General features: G+C 37.9%; 3 protein-coding genes and 1 long non-coding RNA gene across 7 annotated transcripts; 3 read left to right on the forward strand and 1 right to left on the reverse strand.

Annotated features, from left to right (window-relative positions):
* Positions 1 to 928: 928 nt before the first annotated feature.
* On the forward strand, positions 929 to 4,948 carry LOC114751116 (TMV resistance protein N-like). Its single transcript, XM_028939786.1, has 5 exons — positions 929 to 1,428; positions 1,979 to 3,056; positions 3,162 to 3,461; positions 3,541 to 4,656; positions 4,904 to 4,948. Exons 1-5 carry the CDS (start codon positions 929 to 931, stop codon positions 4,946 to 4,948), a joined length of 3,039 nt encoding a protein of 1,012 aa, XP_028795619.1.
* Positions 4,949 to 5,112: 164 nt separating this feature from the next.
* LOC114751026 (uncharacterized) lies at positions 5,113 to 6,690 on the forward strand. Its single transcript, XR_003740705.1, has 2 exons — positions 5,113 to 5,478; positions 6,314 to 6,690. It is a non-coding gene; the product is annotated as an uncharacterized LOC114751026 (long non-coding RNA).
* A 2,806-nt stretch (positions 6,691 to 9,496) lies between these two features.
* On the forward strand, positions 9,497 to 11,873 carry LOC114751126 (uncharacterized). Its single transcript, XM_028939790.1, has 2 exons — positions 9,497 to 9,858; positions 9,947 to 11,873. Exons 1-2 carry the CDS (start codon positions 9,497 to 9,499, stop codon positions 11,871 to 11,873), a joined length of 2,289 nt encoding a protein of 762 aa, XP_028795623.1.
* A 2,203-nt stretch (positions 11,874 to 14,076) lies between these two features.
* On the reverse strand, positions 14,077 to 18,889 carry LOC114751001 (uncharacterized). Of its 4 annotated transcripts, XM_028939664.1 has the most exons (10): positions 18,497 to 18,887; positions 17,568 to 17,689; positions 16,389 to 17,239; positions 16,102 to 16,308; positions 15,476 to 16,014; positions 15,302 to 15,383; positions 15,126 to 15,212; positions 14,790 to 15,056; positions 14,607 to 14,710; positions 14,077 to 14,512 (listed from the first exon to the last, which is right to left on the reverse strand). In XM_028939664.1, exons 2-10 carry the CDS (start codon positions 17,605 to 17,607, stop codon positions 14,305 to 14,307), a joined length of 2,385 nt encoding a protein of 794 aa, XP_028795497.1. In that variant the 5' UTR covers positions 17,608 to 17,689; positions 18,497 to 18,887; the 3' UTR covers positions 14,077 to 14,304. The 4 variants fall into 4 exon arrangements, with proteins under 4 accessions (XP_028795497.1, XP_028795505.1, XP_028795490.1 ...); XM_028939672.1 differs by having other exon boundaries at positions 16,102 to 16,266; positions 17,568 to 18,887; XM_028939657.1 differs by having other exon boundaries at positions 17,568 to 18,887.
* Positions 18,890 to 19,737: the final 848 nt, after the last annotated feature.

The raw sequence follows: 19,737 nt of genomic DNA on the forward strand, positions 1-19,737 counted from the left end.
AACCATGGTTTTGGGGGGCAAAACCATGGTTTCCCCCAAAACCATGGTTTTAGGGGGTGTTTGGCTTTTTTGCCAAACCATGGTTTGGCAAAAAATTTGCCAAACACCCCCATTAATTTTTTTAAAACCAAGGTTTTGGGCAAAACCTCGGTTCCAGATAAACAGGCGGGGCGCAGCTTCTGAGGACAATTATTGGCTTCTTCAACGGTCAGCTCACGGAGGGAACAAGCACGCAGGGGGTACTCATTCAGCACGCGGGGGGTACTCATTCAGCTCAAGGGGTACAATTATTTGGCAAAATAAATTATTTTTCTAAAAACATATTTATTTATTTTATTAATATATATACACACTAATTTCTTATTATTTATATTATTTATGTCATATTTATTATGTTGCCAAAATATATATTATTAATAAATTTATTACTTCAAATAAACATATATTATGAAATATATATTATATGTAATTATCATTTAAACTTATGTCCTTTTTAGTAATTTCTACATATCAAAAAGCATTTCTGACAATAATTATCCAAACACTCTCATTTTATCAGAATCACTTTTCCAGAAAATCTATTCTTTCAAAATCTATTCTTTCCAGAATCTATTCTCCAGAAACTATTTTACAAACTATGGTTTTGCCTCATCCAAACACCCCCTTAGATTAAAATAGGGTGTTTGGCTATTTTCCCGGAAAAATTCAGCCAAACACCCCTATGGACCTACCATCCAATCATCGTCGTCGATTTCGAGTCGATTCTGCAGAGCGGCTCCTTTACTAATGAAACTGCATTTTTCGCATCTTCATCAACTATCGCGACCTCCTCATTGTCATTCTTGACTGATCAAAAAGCCGAGTTTTTTCTTTTTAACCCCCCCCCCCCCCCCAAAAAAAAAAAAAGTAGCTGCCAGGAGTCACTGCGATGGGTACTGCTTCTTCTGCTTTAATATCTTCTTCTCAATCAACTTATTCAAAGAACTATGATGTGTTCATCAGTTTTAGAGGAGAGGACACACGCACAAATTTCACCAGCCATCTTCATTCTGCTCTCACCCACAAGTCCCTGAGAACCTTTATTGATTATGAGCTTCCCAAAGGCGATGATATCTCGGAATCTCTCATCCAAGCAATCAAGGATTCTAGTATATCTGTCGTGGTCTTCTCAGAGAACTACGCTTCCTCAAAATGGTGCTTGGATGAACTCACCCAGATACTCCAGTGCAGGAAAGATTTAGGCCAGTTTGTTATTCCTGTGTTCTACAAGGTTGACCCATCAGATGTTCGCAAGCAGAAGGGGACTTACCAGGAGGCATTTGCAAAACATGAGAGAGATTTCAGGCACAACCAGGGCAAGTTGAAGAAATGGAAAGATGCTCTTTTTGAAACTGCCAATTTAGCTGGATGGCACTCTCAATCCTTCAGGTAATTATTCCTTTACCAATATTGAATGGTTTTTACTCAATTATTTCGGATCGAGTAGTTGGTTTCGTCTTTCTTGGACATCCATGTTTTGGATTACTTATTCTGTAAGGGGTTTTGTATTTTATGACACAAACTCCCTCGCATATTTATATTTATTATGGAGCATAAAATCACTTAAAATAACTCATCTAAACAAGCGTGAATCCAAGATTTTCTTTCCACGAAAATTAAAATTTTATGGACTCGTGGCAAGTCATCCTCATCTTTCACACGCCTTGATGCTAACTATGTGGCGGTCAAAGCGTAAAAGAGAATGCGTGTCGTATGACATGGTTAAGCCCAGGAGCCGTACAAAACACGAATAACAACCTGTTTATAATAAAAACCTATTTATAAATAATTTCTTTTTTTGTTTAAATTAGTATTATTAAACTGCTATGTTCTTTACTACTAGTTAGTTCGTCAAATTTTATTTTCCACTTCCTATGATACTATATATATGTGTGTATATTGACTTTTCTTTGTTTTCTCCAATATTTTTGTGTGCTAGGGACGAAGCTGAACTAATTCAGAACATTATTAAGGATGTTTTGCAAAAATTGGATCGCAAGTATCCAAGTATATTAGAAGGTCTTGTTGGAATTGATGAAAATTGTGAATGCATTGAGTTGTTACTGAGAAAATTTTCAATAATTGGAGTTTGGGGAATGGGTGGGATAGGTAAGACAACCATGGCTAAGGTTGTATTTGACAAACTATCTCCTCAATATCAAAGTTGCTGTTTCTTAGAAAATGTAAGGGAAGAGTCAGAAAAGCATGAATTAAAATATATACGTGATAAACTTGTTTCAGAGCTGCTTATGGAAGAAAATATCCATCTTACCCAACCTAAAGTTTTGGGATCTACTTTTGTTAGGAGAAGGCTTAGCTGCAGAAAAGTTTTCATTGTGCTAGATGATGTTGATAGTTCAGAGCAATTAGACTATCTCGCTAGAGAATGTGATTGCTTGGGGCAAGGTAGTAAAGTCATCATAACAACAAGAAATAGGCATATGCTTATTGGTAGAGTTAATGAAATATATGAGGCCAAGCCATTGAAGTATCAAGAATCCTTCAAGCTTTTCAACTTGAAAGCTTTTCACAATGATCATCCTGAAATTGGATATGAACAGCGATCAAAAAGGGTTGTTACTTACACCAAAGGCAATCCTTTAGCTTTAATAGTTCTGGGTTCTTTTCTTTACTCCAAAACTAAAGAAGAATGGGACAGTGCGTTAAGAAAATTCAAAAGGATTCCACATGAAGATATTCAGGAAGTGTTAAAATTGAGCTACAACGGATTAAACGATGAAGAGCAGGAAATATTTCTAGACATTGCGTGCTTTTTGAAAGGTGAACTTAAAGAACATATAATACAGCTATTAGACAGCTATGGATTCCATGCAAGAATTAGCATTAGAACCCTCCAAGATAAGGCTCTTATTACTGTGGGTGAAAGATTGTGGATGCATGATCTAATACAAGAAATGGGTTGGGAGATAGTTCGTCAAGAATGTATTAAAGAACCAGGAAGACGCACTAGATTATGGGACCCTAAGGAAGTCTATGATGTATTGAGAAGCAATCGGGTAAGCCCTTCATCTCTTAAACCTCTGTGATCCTTGGTGAGAAATGTAGCTAGCATGGTTTAGTTTACTTACTGTTATTCTAATTTTCATTTTGATAATTGTTAGGGAACTGAAGCTGTCGAAGGCATAATCTTAAATGTGTCTCGAATTAAAGATATATACTTGGATGCCGACACCTTCAAAAAGATGACTAATTTAAGATTCCTGAAATTTTATTCCTTATGCAATGCTGGATCATTCAATGTGCATCTTCAGAAGGGTCTTGAGTCTATTTCTGATAAATTAAGGTACTTTCAGTGGGATGGGTACCCTTTGGGTTCTTTGCCATCAACTTTTTGTACTGAGAGCCTTGTTGAACTGAAAATGCAATACAGCCATGTTCAAACACTTTGGGATGGCGTGCAGGTATAATGTGAATTAGTGTGTTTTTCATTTTTAATAATTGAAAGAAGTCTTTCTGATGTCTGTTAGTCAATTGTTGCAGGATTTTGTAAATTTGAAGAGAATAGATCTTCGTTTTTCCAGAAAACTGAGACAGTTGCCTGATTTCTCCAAGGCCCATAATCTGGAATTGGTGAATCTATATTACTGTGAAAGTTTGCGTTATGTCCATCCATCTATCTTATCTCTCAAGAGCCTTGTTTCTTTGGATTTAGGCAAATGCAAAAACCTCGAGAGTCTCCAAAGCGATACTCATTTAAGATCTCTTAGAAAAGTCCTTGTTCATGACTGCCCTAATCTGAAGGAATTCTCTTTATCATCCAAAGAACTAAGATGTTTATTTTTAGGGTCAACTGGTATAGAAATTCTACACCCATCAATCGGAAGTCTTGCAAAGCTTAGAAGTCTTCATCTCAATGGTTCAAAATTGAAGAATCTTCCACTAAAGGAGTTATGTTGCTTAAGATCTCTTGAGGATCTTGGTATCTACAACTATGCGTTTGACAAACATGTGCTGCACATGCTATTTGATGCCTTACGTGCTTTACGAATACTAAGCTTCCTGAATTGCTCTAACTTAACTGAGCTCCCAAACAACATCAAGCAACTCTCAAGACTTCAAAGGCTTCATTTGAGAAGTTGCAGAAATCTTCAATGTTTACCAAAGCTCCCTATGTCTGTTAAAGAGCTAGATGTCTCCAACTGCCCATCAATTTCAATCAACTGTAAGTTGTTGAAGGAAGTAGGAAAATTGGTTCCAGCACTGCACACCTCCTCAATTGGGCATCTTGGCAATCTCAAAACTCTACTTCTTGATGCTTCAAGTCTTGGCAATCTTCCAATAACTGAGTTATGTTGTTTTAGATCTCTCAAGGAGCTTCGCCTTCGAAAATGCAGACACCTAGTGGATGAACCAAAGCTACATATACTATTTGAATCCCTGCAATGTCTACAAATACTGGATTTGGAGGACTGTTCTGGCTTAACTAAGCTCCCCAACAATATCAAACATCTCTCACGGCTGCAAAAACTTACTTTGAATGGTTGCACTAAGCTTCAGTTTTTACCCCAGCTTCCACGGTCTCTTAGAAATTTTATGGCCAGTAATTGCACATCATTAGAGAGAGTGTTCGCTTCAACAATTTCAAGGCTATTACGGGTAAATGGTCATAATTTCATTTCATTTCACAATTGTGAGAAATTGAACGAGCGTTCACGTTGTGCTATTGAGAAACATGTGGAGTTCTCATTGAAGCAAGCAGTACATAACAAGCAAAGATTTACAGTTTTTTATCCTGGAAACAGTGTTCCATTGTGGTTTGGCTATAATCGGTCAACAAAGGGTTTGGTAACCATAGAACTGTCTTTGGCCTCTGATCATTTATTGGGTTTTGTTTTCTGTTCAGTCATTCCTCAATTCATCTCTAAGGAAAAAAATCAAGCGGCTGTGACCTGCAAGTGCTCCTTTGAAGAAGGTGAAGCAGTTGAATTTCAGATTTTTGATCCACAATATGCAGAATTCAGCTCAGATCACATTTTACTTTGTTGTGATCCATACTTCTCTAAATTAGTATTGGAGAGATTTAAAGGAGGCAATGGAAATGGTGAAGACACCACTTCTAACAAAAAGGTTTTGTTTAGTTTCGTTTCTTGTGATGGCTTCATCGAAGAGTGTGGGATCTGCCCCATATATGCCTCTGAATATCAGAATTTCATTCAACAAAGGAAAATGAAGTGTGAGTTGGGCAAGAGGTCAAAGCGGCATCGAGATATTGATGAAATGGAGATGGAAATCTGTAAATTTGGAACCGGAGTTGGAAACTCTGATGGGGAAGAAACAGTGTCTTCATGCAAGAAATTGAAAATGGAGTTGTGTGCTCAGCCTAATGGACAAGAAGATATTGAAGAATTGGAAGCTTTGCTCATGAGAATCAAAATCAGCTAGAACCATTTCTTAAACAACACTAACAGATCATTAATGGTAATAAACCTTCTACCATTACTTAATCATCAATATCTCCCTCTTGCATTTTATTCTAGACTTTTTTCTGTGTGATTCCATCTGAAAAGGAGGAGCGTTTACTCATACTTGATATCATTGATACCGATGCATGCTGGCAACTGTGAAATATAGGTTTTGGGCATAGTAAGTATTAAATTTAAGCTTTTATGGATAACATAAAAAAATAATAACCTCAGACGGAATATGGTTGTCAAATTTCAAAAATAAATATTGGTTTTTTTTTTTTTTTTTACCTTTTGATTTTAAACTCTTCTCTGTCCTTTGATGTCCTTGTTTATGATCATTGCTTTCATGACTGCTTTTTGACTTGGTGCGGTCAGCAGGTTTTTTTTTTCAGAGAAATTTTTCAAATCTGGTAAGCTAGGAGCCTAGGACTGAAATAGCCGTCTTCTTGTTCGTACTGTTATGTTTCTTAATTTAAGAAGAAACATAAAAAATAATTTGATAGTGCGGAAACATAACAGTAAGTTCTCAGTGCTTATGCTTTTGATATTGAGGCAATTTCTTTTGTTTTCATAACCTTTTTCCTTTCTTTGCCATGCTTTCTTCTTTTTCTCTGCTGTTAGAAGTCTATTGAATCAGGTTGCGTAGCTCTATACAACAACAACAACAACAAGCTTTATCCTATTAGGTGGGGTCGGCTACATGAATCACACGACGCCATTATGCTCTGTCAACAATTGTGTGGCTCTATAATTTAAACTTAAATTATTTTTCAGTGTCAGAGTAAAGGATTGTCTTCAAGATGTTGTTAACTTCAATTGTAGATTGTGAAGAGAAATTGATTGTGCAGGAATTCCATCTCCTTGCTTGGGCCTTTTTCTGCGGCGGAGGATATCTTGATGAGGGCTGATGACACACTGCAAGAACTGCTTCATGGCTAATCTTAATTATACTTGTAACGAAGCTTGAAGCTATCATGTACAATAGTATTTTATGATGCCCATGTGGTGTGTATAATTGTTGAAAATTTAAGGGAAAACATATATGGGAGTGCTTATAGTTTCACTGGATTTTGAATTAGGTAATTATAGTTTTTCTTTTTATTAGATCCTTAGAGTTTTTTAACGCTAATTACTAGTCCTGCTCATATTCTGCCTGCTATTCTAAAAGGGGTTTGTTTATTTGGCGGGTGACTGTCACATGGTCAAGCAGATTTTCTTCTTCTTGTTTTTTTTTTGCCTGAAGAAGAGTGTAGTTTTCAGTAGTCTTCAAAACCAAGTTTCTTTCCGACGACATGTGATGCTGCGCAAGTTCCTTGCTTTTGAGACTATTCCCAGCTGGTTCTTGCACAGGGAAACCAACCTTGACTAGTTCTGTCCATCTTTAACCAGTTTCATCACTATTGATTGTGCCTATGAAATGGCATTTTGACCGTGCTTTTCTTTTCATCACTGTTGCAAAAAGGGACCAAGCCTCACATGGGGAGAAAATTCAAGAAAGATGATGCATATCTAAGAAAACATTGTTCAGCGTTATTGAAGCAAGAAGAATAGGAAATCCTCTACCTGTCCACCGTTAACGAGTTACACACAAGCCTCATAACTCTTCTTCGTTATTGTTTCCAAAGCGTCCAAAAACAAGGCCAAACAGAGCAAAAGCGTCGCAGCATTTTGGACGACCATGGAGCCAAGCAGAGACGATGATGGATTTATTGGTGAAAGCAAAGATAAAGTCCGCCGATAACAACAACAATAAGAACATGAATCTTCTAGCAGTCTCCTTCCCTGAAGATGATTCTGCCATTGCCAACAAACCCAAGCATTTCCCCCCCTATATCGCTTCATCTTCATATTCACCGTCTAATCACTCAGTTCCTCTTTCAAAAGAAATTGGGGCTACCTTCTCTGTGTGGGATCTAGCTGAGAGAACTATTAAAAGCAAGGAACTTGCGGAGCATCAAATATGCTGTCGGAAAGAAAATCGGTTCTGAAAACTATTGAAAACTAACTCTTCTGCTTAACCACCTGTTAGATAAACAAGCGCTTTTTAGAATAGCAAACAGGATATGAGTAGAAGGAATAGTAATTAACGTTAAAAAACTCTAAGGATCTAATAAAAAGAAAATAAACTATAATCGAGTGAAATTATAAGCACTCCCATATATGTTTCCCCAAAATTTAAATATCTATTTGTTATAAGGATTATAAGTTACAGCGCTTTGTCGATGTTTCAAGCCTTCCAAGATTCGATTTAATGAAGTGAATTTTGGGTTTTTCTTTTTCCTCATCAGTTGGGTAATTCCATTACAGGGAAATGATGATTTTATAAACTTCATACTAATGAAAATTTTGGCAGGTGAATAAGATAAGTTACTTTTAACGAATGAGCATGATGGTGTTTGTAGATGAAAACAGAGTAAAGAAAACAGAGCATGAGCTCTTACTCCTTTAGAGTGAGCTTTAGATGAAATTTTTTTTTAAAATATAATTAAACTGATTATGATTGGCATATTGATGTTTGCAGATGAAAAGTGGAGACTTGAAAACAGAACATGAGCGAAACGTGCCATAATTTGCACAAGCCAACTTGCCATATTATAGCGATTGTAGTAATTATTCTTTGTAGATTATCAGTCAGTGTTGGTGGGGTTTTTACATTATTATCTGTGTGTCAGTTTTCAAACCTTGTGCATCTTAATTAGGCAACCAGGTCTCTTACATATTTCAATTCGTTACACCACACGTAGCATCCAAATATACTTCAAGGGAAAAAATGGAGTTGACAAACTTGCAATGCATAGCATTTATGTAAATTTAATACTACCTCCCCTCATGAATATATCAGCTAATTTAAGAGTTAACAGGTCGAATCGAACTCAACCCAAAGTTAAATCGATCATGATTTATAAACTATAATTTAAATAAATGTTTCAAAAATATTCACATTTAATTATAAAAATAATTCAATATAAGTAATATTTTAAATATCTTATATATATATAGTGTATTGTAATGTACTCCATCTGTTCTTTTTATAACATAAAATTAATCAAATTGCGTTGTTTCAAAAGCTAGTTAAATTAGTTAGGTACAGTAAACATGTAAAAATTAAATTTTGTTTTTCAAAGGAAAATGTGGGTGGGAGAGAGAGTGAATGGGAAAAAGAGATGAGAGAGACATTTAATAAGTTAAGACTAAAATTAAAAATAAATAAATATTTAAAAAACTCTAAAATATATCTTATAAAAAAAATAGGGAAAATGACAAGAAAATGACTGTTGAATTCTAAAATGACAAAATGGGCATGTAAATTACTGAAATGACAAAATGGGTATGGGGTATCAATCTGGAATTTGAGTAATTCGCCAAAAAGACTGAAATGCCCCTGAATCAGTCTGAACTCATGAAGACAAAGGCATGACACGTAACATGAGGGAGAGATGAGAAGCTGAAAACGGAGGCGGAGCAGAGTCGAACGCTGAGAAGACGGAAAAGGTAAGGAAAATTTCTCCTAAAATGCTGTTATCTACTCCTCCAACTCTCACCATTGTACAAATCTGATTCATTACGGTGGAATTGCTGTGTGGGCAACCTGGTTTGTAGTGAGAGAGGGGTTGAACGTGGGTATTACGTAAGAAAGTGGAGCTTAATGATGGGTTTGGGTTTTCAAGTCGGTTTACTGGTACATGGTCTAATGGGGATGGGTTTATGAGTGTAGATGGTTTAAATGAAGAATCTGACCAGGATGAGAGAGTGATACATCGGAAATGAAAAAATGGTGGGAACTGATAACGTGGGCATGAAGATTGAGGGCTAACAGTAAGCATGAGGTGGTCAGTGTTGTCAAATTCATTATTGGAATTGTGAAATCCCATATTTAAGTTGTCAATGTAGCAAGTGTGCGCGGACGTATTTTGGGTGTTGCATTTTTTGTGAAATCGCAAGAAAAGTTTCGAAATCCTGATAAATGAAATTGATTATTGGGGAACTAAAATATTGATTTATGCTTCTGTGGTGCAGGTTAGGTAGCTTTGATGACATCTAACATTGGGTCAACATCTTCAAAGCGTCTTGCTTGTTACTTTCATGTGGGTGGGAAGTTTGCAGAAAATGGTGATGGTGAAGTTAAGTACTATGGTGGAACTGTCAGGGTAAGAGTGATCAAGGAGGGTATAAGGCTTGAAGATTTGAGGGTTATGATAGGAGAATGGTTTGGTGTAGATAGTAATGGTTGCGACATTAAATACACATTGGGCTTGAATGATAGGATATTAATAGATCTTATTGATGATGATGAAGTTGACAACCTATTTGAGTATAATGATAGTAATGCACATGTATACGTAGCAGCTAAAGGTAATGAGAATACGGAGGAAGAAGTGGCTGATCGAAACAGGTAAGTCACAAGTTTCGGATTATGGAAGTTGTTACTTGCGATAATGTTGTTGTTAATATCATAACAAATGTTGTAATTATACATGCAGCATGTCAAAATTGTCAGGACTGTCACAGCAAAATGATGAGCCAATGATTGAGGATGCTGTCGAATGTGTGAATTACATAGCAGCTGAAAATGTTCTTAGCCTGCCATATGCAGTAGAGAGTGCACCAACTCCTTTGCCAGGAATGAATTCCCTGAAATGGAAAACAGTATTGTTAGGATTGAGGCAGACTTTTCCAGATGCGGATGATTTCAAGAAGAAACTACACAAATTCAGCATTGCAAACAAATTTGAGTATAAATATGTGAAGAATTCTAATGCCCATATGTATGTCAAATGCAATGTTGAAGGTTGTCCATGGAGGATCAGTGCAAGAGCAGCTGTAAAGAGTACTCCAGCATTTTTACGTGTAACGACATTCAAAAATGAGCATGTTCATAATGCCCAAGACAATCTTCATGTGACACATGGTAGATCAGCTAGCTTGACATCATCAATTATAATTGAAGAGGTTAGGGATCATATAGACATGCGTCCAAATGATATAAAAAAGAGGTTGGAAAGAGATTATGGTGTGAAGTTGACATATAAGCAAGCATACAGGGCCAAGGAAAAAGCGTTGGAGGACATACATGGCAGACCTGATCATTCTTACATGCTTATTCCATGGATATGTGACCGGTTGAAGGAAACCGATGACAAAACAGTGGCAAAATGGGTGGCTGCAAGGAACAACAGATTTGAGCGTGTATTCATAGCCTATGGGTGTTGTATAGAGGGTTTTATTGCTGGTGCTAGACATGTACTGTATATTGATGGAAGTCATTTAAGTGGACCGTATAAGGGGACACTACTTTCAGCGTCGGCTTATGATGCGGACAACGAATTATTACCTTTTGCCATTGCGATTGTGAAGGGAGAGACGCTTGAGGATTGGACATGGTTCTTACATATGATCAAGGAGATAATTGGGTCAATGCAATTAACAATCATTTCAGACCGACACAATGCAATTATAGGTGCTGTGCAAGCAATATTCGGAGGTGAGCGACATGCGTACTGTTACAGACATGTTAAGGAGAATTTCAGTACACAAATGATCAAGTTAAATAGAGGAAGAAGGAAGACAAGTGGCAACACAAGGGAGGATGGACTGCATTTCCTAGATGCCATTGCATATGCAAGGCTTGACACAGAGTTTGATCAAGCAATGGATAACATGAGACACTTCAATTCCCAATTATTTGAATGGCTTGTCAATCATGGTGATATTCACAAGTGGGCCTTAAGCAAGTTCCCTTTTAAACGATGGGACAACATAACAACAAACCTTGCAGAGTCATTCAATGCGTGGATGCTGAAGGAGAGAAGATATAATGTTGCCCAACTTATACATGAGCATCGTGAAAAAGTAGCCAAGAAGATGTATGCAGCAAGCATGGCAATGAGCAAATGGAAGAATGGTGTAGGCCCAAATACAAATGCAACATTGATGGAAAATGTGGCGAGATCTGCACAGATGTTAAGTGTTCCTTACGGAAGGGGTAGGGTGTGTGTCCATACAGCAAAAGGAGCCATTAATGTTGATCTTGGAAAAGGTGAATGTAGTTGTGCAGCTTGGCAAATGTCAGGCATCCCATGCCCACATGCATGTGCAGCTATCAAGGCCTTGAATTGCAATGTGTATGATTTTGTTGAAGAATGCTACAAGATTACGTCCCAACAAAAGATTTATGGTAGGACGATGACTCCAGTGGTGACAATCGACATGCCAAATCCTAATAACTATCGGCTGCAAGATATAGCAAGTCAAGTGTTTTTGGCACCACCTTTGACTAGTCGACCACCTGGAAGGCCTAGGATAAATAGGCAAGAGTCGCAGTTTCAAAACAAGAAGGTCTACCATTGTAGTGCATGCCAGCAAGTTGGCCACACAAGAAGAACATGCAAGAATCCAAACCCAACTTAAGGTTTCATGTCAATACCAACAGGGGTAATTTTTTTGTTATAGGAAAGGAATGACTCTTGAACCCTTTTTAATTTTTTTGGGAGAAGGGTTGATAGGTAGGCTATCTTTTTTGTTAATGATGTTAACTGGGTAGGAGATGTTCTGTAATCTGAATGACAAGAAAACATTAGGCGGTAGGTTAATCCTAATGTTAACTTGTCATTTGGATATCAGTTATGTAGCTTCTGTCATGGGCCTACTGGTTTTTAGTAAATATCATTACGTCAGTGGTCAATTCCATTACAGATATAGTAAAGTCTGAATGTTAATGTAAAAATCGTATGATGGGTAGGCTATCCTTTTTGTAAATGATATTCACTGGGTAGGATATGTTTTGTAATGTGAATGGGGACGAAACATTAGGTAGTGGGTTAATCTTACTGTTAACTTGTCATTTGAATATAAGTTATGTACCTTCTGTGATGGGCCTACTGGTTTTTGGTAAATATTGTCACTTCAGTGGTAAATTCAATTACACATGTAGTAAAGTCTAAATGTTAATGCAGACATCCTATGATGCTCTTTTGGTGTACTTCTATGCTATTTTGGCAACACAGATGACCTTTTGTTTAATGCCCTCAAGGGAGATGGTGGAAGTTGCCAATGGGTATGACTGGAGTGGTTAATGTCATCAACGATGTTGTTATTCACATTACCAATGTTGTTATTATCATTTCCAGGCTAGTGAAACTCCCTGAAAATATGTTACTTGACTTTGAAATAAAGGAAGTGGAAGTGGAAAAAGCAGAGTGGTAAATATCATCACTAAAGTTGCAATTAAAATTACCCATGTTGTCATTATCATTACGGGGGTAGTAAAATTTCCTGAACAATTTGATGCGTGGGTTTGACTTAAAGGAACCGGAAATGGGAAAAGCAGACCGGTAAATGTCATAACTGAAGTTGCAATTAACATTTCCAATGTTGTCATTATCATTACGGGGGTAGTACAATTTCCTGAAGAATTTGATGCGTGAGTTTGACTTAAAGGAACCGGAAATGGGAAAAGCAGAGTGGTAAATGTCATAACTAAGTTGCAATTAACATTTCCAATGTTGTCATTATCATTACGGGGGTAGTACAATTTCCTGAACAATTTGATGCGTGGGTCTCAGTTAAGGGAACCGCAAATGGGAAAAGCAGACTGGTAAATGTCGTTACTCAAGTTGCAATTAACATTACCCATGTTGTCATTATCATTACGGGGGTAGTAAATTTCCTGAACAATTTGATGCGTGGTTTGACTTAAAGGAACCGGAAATGGGAAAAGCAGAGTGGTAAATGTCATTACGGAAGTTGCAATTAACATTTCCAATGTTGTCATTATCATTACGGGGGTAGTCAAATTTCCTGAAGAATTTGATGCGTGGGTCTCAGTTAAGGGAACCGCAAATGGGAAAAGCAGACCGGTAAATGTCGTTACTCAAGTTGCAATTAACATTACCCATGTTGTCATTATCATTACGGGGGTAGTCAATTTCCTGAAGAATTTGATGCGTGGGTTTGACTTAAAGGAACCGGAAATGGGAAAAGCAGAGTGGTAAATGTCATTACTCAAGTTGCAATTAACATTTCCAATGTTGTCATTATCATTACGGGGGTAGTCAAATTTCCTGAAGAATTTGATGCGTGGGTCTTAGTTAAGGGAACCGCAAATGGGAAAAGCAGACCGGTAAATGTCGTTACTCAAGTTGCAATTAACATTACCCATGTTGTCATTATCATTATGGGGGTAGTCAAATTTCCTGAACAATTTCGCGTGGGATTGACTTAAAGGAACCGGAAATGGGACAATTTCCTAAACATGGGGATGCAAATGGGGAAACCATAGTGGTAAATGTCATTACTATAGTTGCAATTTCCCTTAACAATGTTGTGATTTTCATTACCCAGGTTGTGAAATTCTGACAATTTATACGTGGGGACGAAAATGCAGTTGCAAAAAGGAATAGCGAGGTGGTAACAATCATTAAAAAAGTTGTAATTTTCATTACCAATGTTGTCATTCTAGCGAAAATGGATTCAAAAAAGTGATTTGGGCTTGAAAGACTTCAGATGCAAATGGCAACAGCGATGTCGTAACTATCATTACAGAGGTTGCAATTCTCAATCCGAAAGTTGTTAATCCTATTACTTGTGTAGTTAACCTGGGTCCAAGTGGATGTAATTTGGGGCACAAATAATCAACTTGTGATTATCATCACGGAAGTCACATGGCATGTTGTAAATTTCATAACTCTTTTACTCAAATTATCCCAAAAAGGATTGCAATTAGGCCAACAACTGGCAGCCACTTAGACTTCAAACTACATAAGACTTCAAATATTAAGACTTCAAACTAACACTCCTTTTACAAATACTATATGCCTAATCTACATAATGTCTCCTCCTATCACAGATGGCGTCTTTTGGTCAGTGTGGTGGCTTGGGTTGATGAAAGCAAGCTTAATGCTTCATCACGTCTTGAATTAAGCTCATGATTCACTAGCCACCACATGAGGTTTCGTCGGAATTCAGCCACTTGTTCATCCGTATAGTGAAGTATCTCACCGGGCTTCCATTTACTCAACCATATTAATACATGAACACCGCAGTCTCGCCTGCACATCAAAACATACCAACGATGTAAAAGAATGAAAATAACACATTGGGCTACTTTGAGACGTAATAATATCAACAACATAAACCACTCACAGATTGTTTTGTTGCGGAACAGGAGCCCAAATGATATCACTCATTTTCTTCTTCCCAGTGGCATTAGGCTTAACTATCTCAATAATGTCATAAAATCTATTCCTCTGCACAATATCATTACGCAATTGTAAATAAAAGGTAAATGAAATGTCAATCATAGAAGATGAGTTGCATTATCCTTACACATTCAGTGACGACGGTCGTCATGTCATCAATAATTACACCCTTCTTCTTGCTCTTCTTCTTACCCTCTAAATTTGGCTTCATTGAGTCCAGCACATAGAAATTCATTGTGCTAGGCTCAAGCACAACACAGAACCAGTGAGCGCCAACAAGTGTGGGTCCAAAGATCAAATCACATTCTCCTATGTTGTAGCCTACATTTTCAGGTAAAAATTGTTTCTTCCGTTTTGTAGCATCCCACAGCTTTGGGTTAGCTGCCATTATTGCCTGAAACATGAACATTTTAGTCATTTATCAATATCAATCGACAAAAAACTAACATCTCAGCAAGCTTACCATAAAATCAGCATAAAAAATGTGCCGCTTCACCTGCCCTTCCTTCTCCATATCAGCCATTAGAGTCTTGCACACAGTTGACATCAGCTGTACGCAAAGAGATTATTGTTTTGATGAACCCAAAATGCAGCATCTACTAAACAATTAAATGACCTCATCACAAATATTCTACTTACCCGGTTACCTATTTTCTCAATTCCGCCAAGTGTCCTTAGCTGATCCCGAGTGATATCTTCATCAGAGATTTTCACCAAAGGCCTAAAAATATGTTGTCAATATCATTATGCATATAGTCAATTACCACAAAATTGTAATGAATATGATTACGTGGGTAGTGGATATGTACATACATGTCACCCTCCTTGCTTGAACACATACGGGAAACTATGTCATAAAACCGGTCCTTGTCATCCATGGGCCTCTTTCGCCTCTTAGTTGGCTTTGTCAAAATCCATGGAGAATTGATAGCGGATTTCATCTCCCTTTGCGATCTCCGGAGTTGACATCCCTTGTCCATGGGGGACAAGGGCAGGGGAGACTCCATAATTTCTTTGTCTGCACCTTCTGCTGCAACACCAATGTCATCACCCCTATCTGAGCCAGTTGCATCATCGTCTCCCTGACCATCTCCCCCGTGGAACTCATCTCTATCATCACCTTCGTCATCAGACTCATGTCCATCATGATCATGGGAGTCTTCATCGCCAAATGCATCATCATCTCCCTTATCATCATCTGGGACGTCAATAGGGTCCTCATCATCTGTGGTCACATTATTTTCCTCTATCCTTATCTGCACCTTATCTAGCTCATCTTCCATTGCACTTATAAGCCTCATAGTGCTTAATTCGATCTGAGCCATCAATCGTCCGTGCAACTTCTGTAACTCCTGCAGCAAACAATTTAAAATGAGTAAACACTTTTTTCATGAGATTATTTGCTAATGAGAATGAAAATTAGTAATGAAAGCACATACCGGGTGTAAATGAGCCACACTTCTGCGTTTTCCTTCATCCTTCCCACTTCTATCCATACTTCCCTTGCCCTTATACAGTAAACCCCTCTTGCTTTCCCTCTCCTTCTTTTCCAGCTTCCTTATCCTCTCATCAGTCCAGAATTGAATGGCATTTAGGGACCCTCTCTCAACAGTTTTGGATAGTGGGAAGTGCTCAGCAAAATATAACTACAATAGTAAATCATTAACTTGCCAATTCCACAAATAAAGAAAACAATAACTTAGAAGCATAAGTCAGAAATACATACCAACAGGAGGTAGATGCATCCTCCCACATTGCAGCTTCCTTCATCTTCATCTTCGTCTTTCTTTGCTTTTGTGTACACTTTCACATAATCTCCCATCTCTTTCCACAAGTGCTTCACAATGTACGTGGCCCAATCAAATTGGTGAAATCCCTTCATGGTACAGCACATGACTCTTATTAGCTTGTCACTCACAGTTGTTTGTGAAGTAGGAGTTAAAAAACTCCCAAGTGTGTACAGCATAAACAGGAACTCAAACTCATCTTTCTTCTGCCCAGATTTAATGTCATTGAGTATCTTCGTATAAGGGACTTTACCAAATTCCTCCTTCAACCTCTGGTATGTCTCATCATCATCACATACGTCCATTTTTACCTTCTCCCCTGTGTGGGGTACACCCAACAAGTTTGCAACATCATTTGCTTCTATTTCCTTTATTATCCCTCTTATTAGAAATTGATGGGTAGGCGGATCATATGCTCGGAGAACACATACTATGAGGTCACGAGGGAGTCTCTCACATCCAATGTCAAGTAAATGGCCAAAGCCTAAATTTTGTACCCTCACTTTCAAATCTTCATCATCTTTTATGAAGTCCACTAATGACTTAAATTGCCGAACCGAGCAACGAGTGCTAAAAGCCACTTTTTTCTTCCTCTTCTTCTTCATCCCTTCCTTTCTTGATTGCTTCACCCTATCACTGTATTTCTTCTGCTCCTCTGGTGTCAACTGCTTCCATGCCTTTGATGCCTTTTTCGCTTGTTCAGACATATTCTTAAACTTCTCCCCACCCTTAAGAAATTCTCGTCTAAACAACATGTAGCCATTCTTCACTTCTTCACTTGGCCCTCCTTCTACAACAAGCATAAATAACTAAATCTGGTCAGTTGAACAGCTCAACTTTCTTTGCATTTCAAAAAAGTTGTCATTACCATTTCCAGTGTAGTCATTCACATTATAGGTGTTGTTATTTAGCCACAAAATGAACCTCGACTATTTACTACTCATATAACTAAATTTGCTGATCACGTAATGAATGTTATTGCTTCTTTCTCACTTCACAGAACAGAGCAGAAAATAGAGACTAATGACATAATACACTTTAACAACAAACTAAAAACAATCTAACTTACCAAACCTATATAACTCAACCACTTAATTCCTATTACAACTGCATATTACCGTTTGTCGCAGTCACAGTTACTTCGCCAACCTCCTCCATGACAGCAATGCGATTGATGCTTCTCAGCACTTCAGCGACCTCTACCTCTTCAATCCTCAAACCAGCAGATTAATCTCTACCTCTTCAATCCTCAGACCAACAGATTCAAAAATAAATGAATATGCATTAAAAGTGATTCTTTCTCGATGAAATGTTACAAAATTTGTATCTTCAAGTAACTTATATTATGGAAATTACTACTACACAGTGCCACAGATGACCAAGTAAATTATACCAATACATAAGAAGGCCACAAAGGTTATTCTCACTTGGTACATACTGAAATGAATATGCATGTTCATCCCCAGGTAAATTGCACCGCTAAATGACTGAGGTTATGCCCATTAGGTAGCTATATCTTCAAAACAGAGTTCTACCCACGAAAAGTCACCCCTTTCAATTTATTTTACAATGTTAAATTTGCATAACCAATATGGGGATACAGTTGAACTCATTTTAGTCCCATACACAATGCTAAAAATGTGCAATGCCCATTACACGAACAGACCAAACAAGGGGGCGGAAACAGGAAGCATCCTGGCTCATGTGCGACAGTGGTCTCAATTTATGGGCATCTAAAAAGTAGTGTAGCAATCATAAACACACACGTATATTATGCCTTCCAACATTACAGCAACACAGCAATCAGACAACAACAATCAGAGAGATATCTCGTCAAACATGGACCGAGTTATATGAATCAGAGCAAGCAAGCAACTTCTGTAATTCCGTCACACACAGAAGCACCGACTTTTAATCTAATCTACCTTTACATTCCATTTTAAGCCTTTACCATTGCTTCCCCCTTTACAACCAACATTCACCGTTTTCCCCAAATTAAAACACTCCAATCAGACAAGCACAAGACGGAGACATTTGGGTGGCTTACCGGGGTCCGAACGAATATCGACTTCTTCCTCAACCGGTGACGACCTTACAGGTGCTCTCCCTCGAAATCTCTCTCTCTAGCCACCCCCTCTCCCTTCTGAAGATTGAAGCTTCTCACTGGTTTATTGCTTCTCACTACGACCCACGGAAAAGACGAAGAAGCCGGACGCTATTCACATTCCTCGTTCACAGTTCCTCAACCATGCCAATGTGAGACTTGCGACAACCATATGTAGTTTCGCCGAGTGCAATGTGAGAGTTCGGAGAACCCTATGGTCTATGCAGTTTCGCCGAGTGGAGAACCGCCAACCAAACTCCAGTTCCGTTGCACAATATCCCGCCCTCTGATTCCCGAAAAAATTAAGGGCATTTCAGTCTTTTTGGCGAATTACTCAAATTCCAGATTGATACCCCATACCCATTTTGTCATTTCAGTAATTTACATGCCCATTTTGTCATTTTAGAATTCAACAGTCATTTTCTTGTCATTTTCCCAAAAAAATAACTATTCAAAAAATTGTCTATTATAAAAAGAAACAGAGTAACAAAGGACCAGCGCATTTTTGCTACCGTCGGGCTAGGCTTCTTCAAATATAGGGGGATGGTTACATGGAAGAATGTGCAGTGCAATACAAATACTACTAATGTTTGCATGATGGCTCATATAGCTTTGGAAAACGTAGAGAAAGAGAAACCCCAAAGCTACCAGCCACCTATTCCACGTTTTGTGGACCATACTTAAGCAGCTTTTATTCATCCTTCTTTTTGAATTTGAACTTCTGCCTTCTTCACTCCGCCGTTCAGTCGCCTGAAACTTCTTTTACTTTCTGGTCTCTCTCTCAGCTTGAAGAGCGGACAAGGAACGAACTTAAAGTCCTCCCTCCTTTGAGATTATCATTTTCCTCTCTTTCTTTCATGCATTTTCTTTCAAAAACAACTCCTTCACTTCATTTTTTCCTAAGATTTTACTGTCGTTTTTACTGTAAGCTTCTTTTTCTTTTTTTTTTTACATCTTCTTTGTTATTCTTTTTATCTTCTTTGAAGGGGAGGGGGGCAAAGAGAGCGTCTAAACTGCACCCTGAAACAAACTGTGGTGGTTTCTGTGTCCTCAAGGTCGGGCTCTAGGCCAAATGCTCCAAAAAGGTATGATGTGCTTGTAAGTTTTAGAGGTGAAACCCGCAACAACTTCACCGGCCATCTTAATGTTGCTCTCAACTGAGAATTCGTTTTGTCCTTTCGTGA

This window comes from Neltuma alba, unplaced genomic scaffold, assembly GCF_004799145.2.
Source record: "Neltuma alba isolate B1F8T4 unplaced genomic scaffold, ASM479914v2 tig00001127_pilon, whole genome shotgun sequence".
NCBI classification, from domain to species: Eukaryota; Viridiplantae; Streptophyta; class Magnoliopsida; order Fabales; family Fabaceae; genus Neltuma; species Neltuma alba.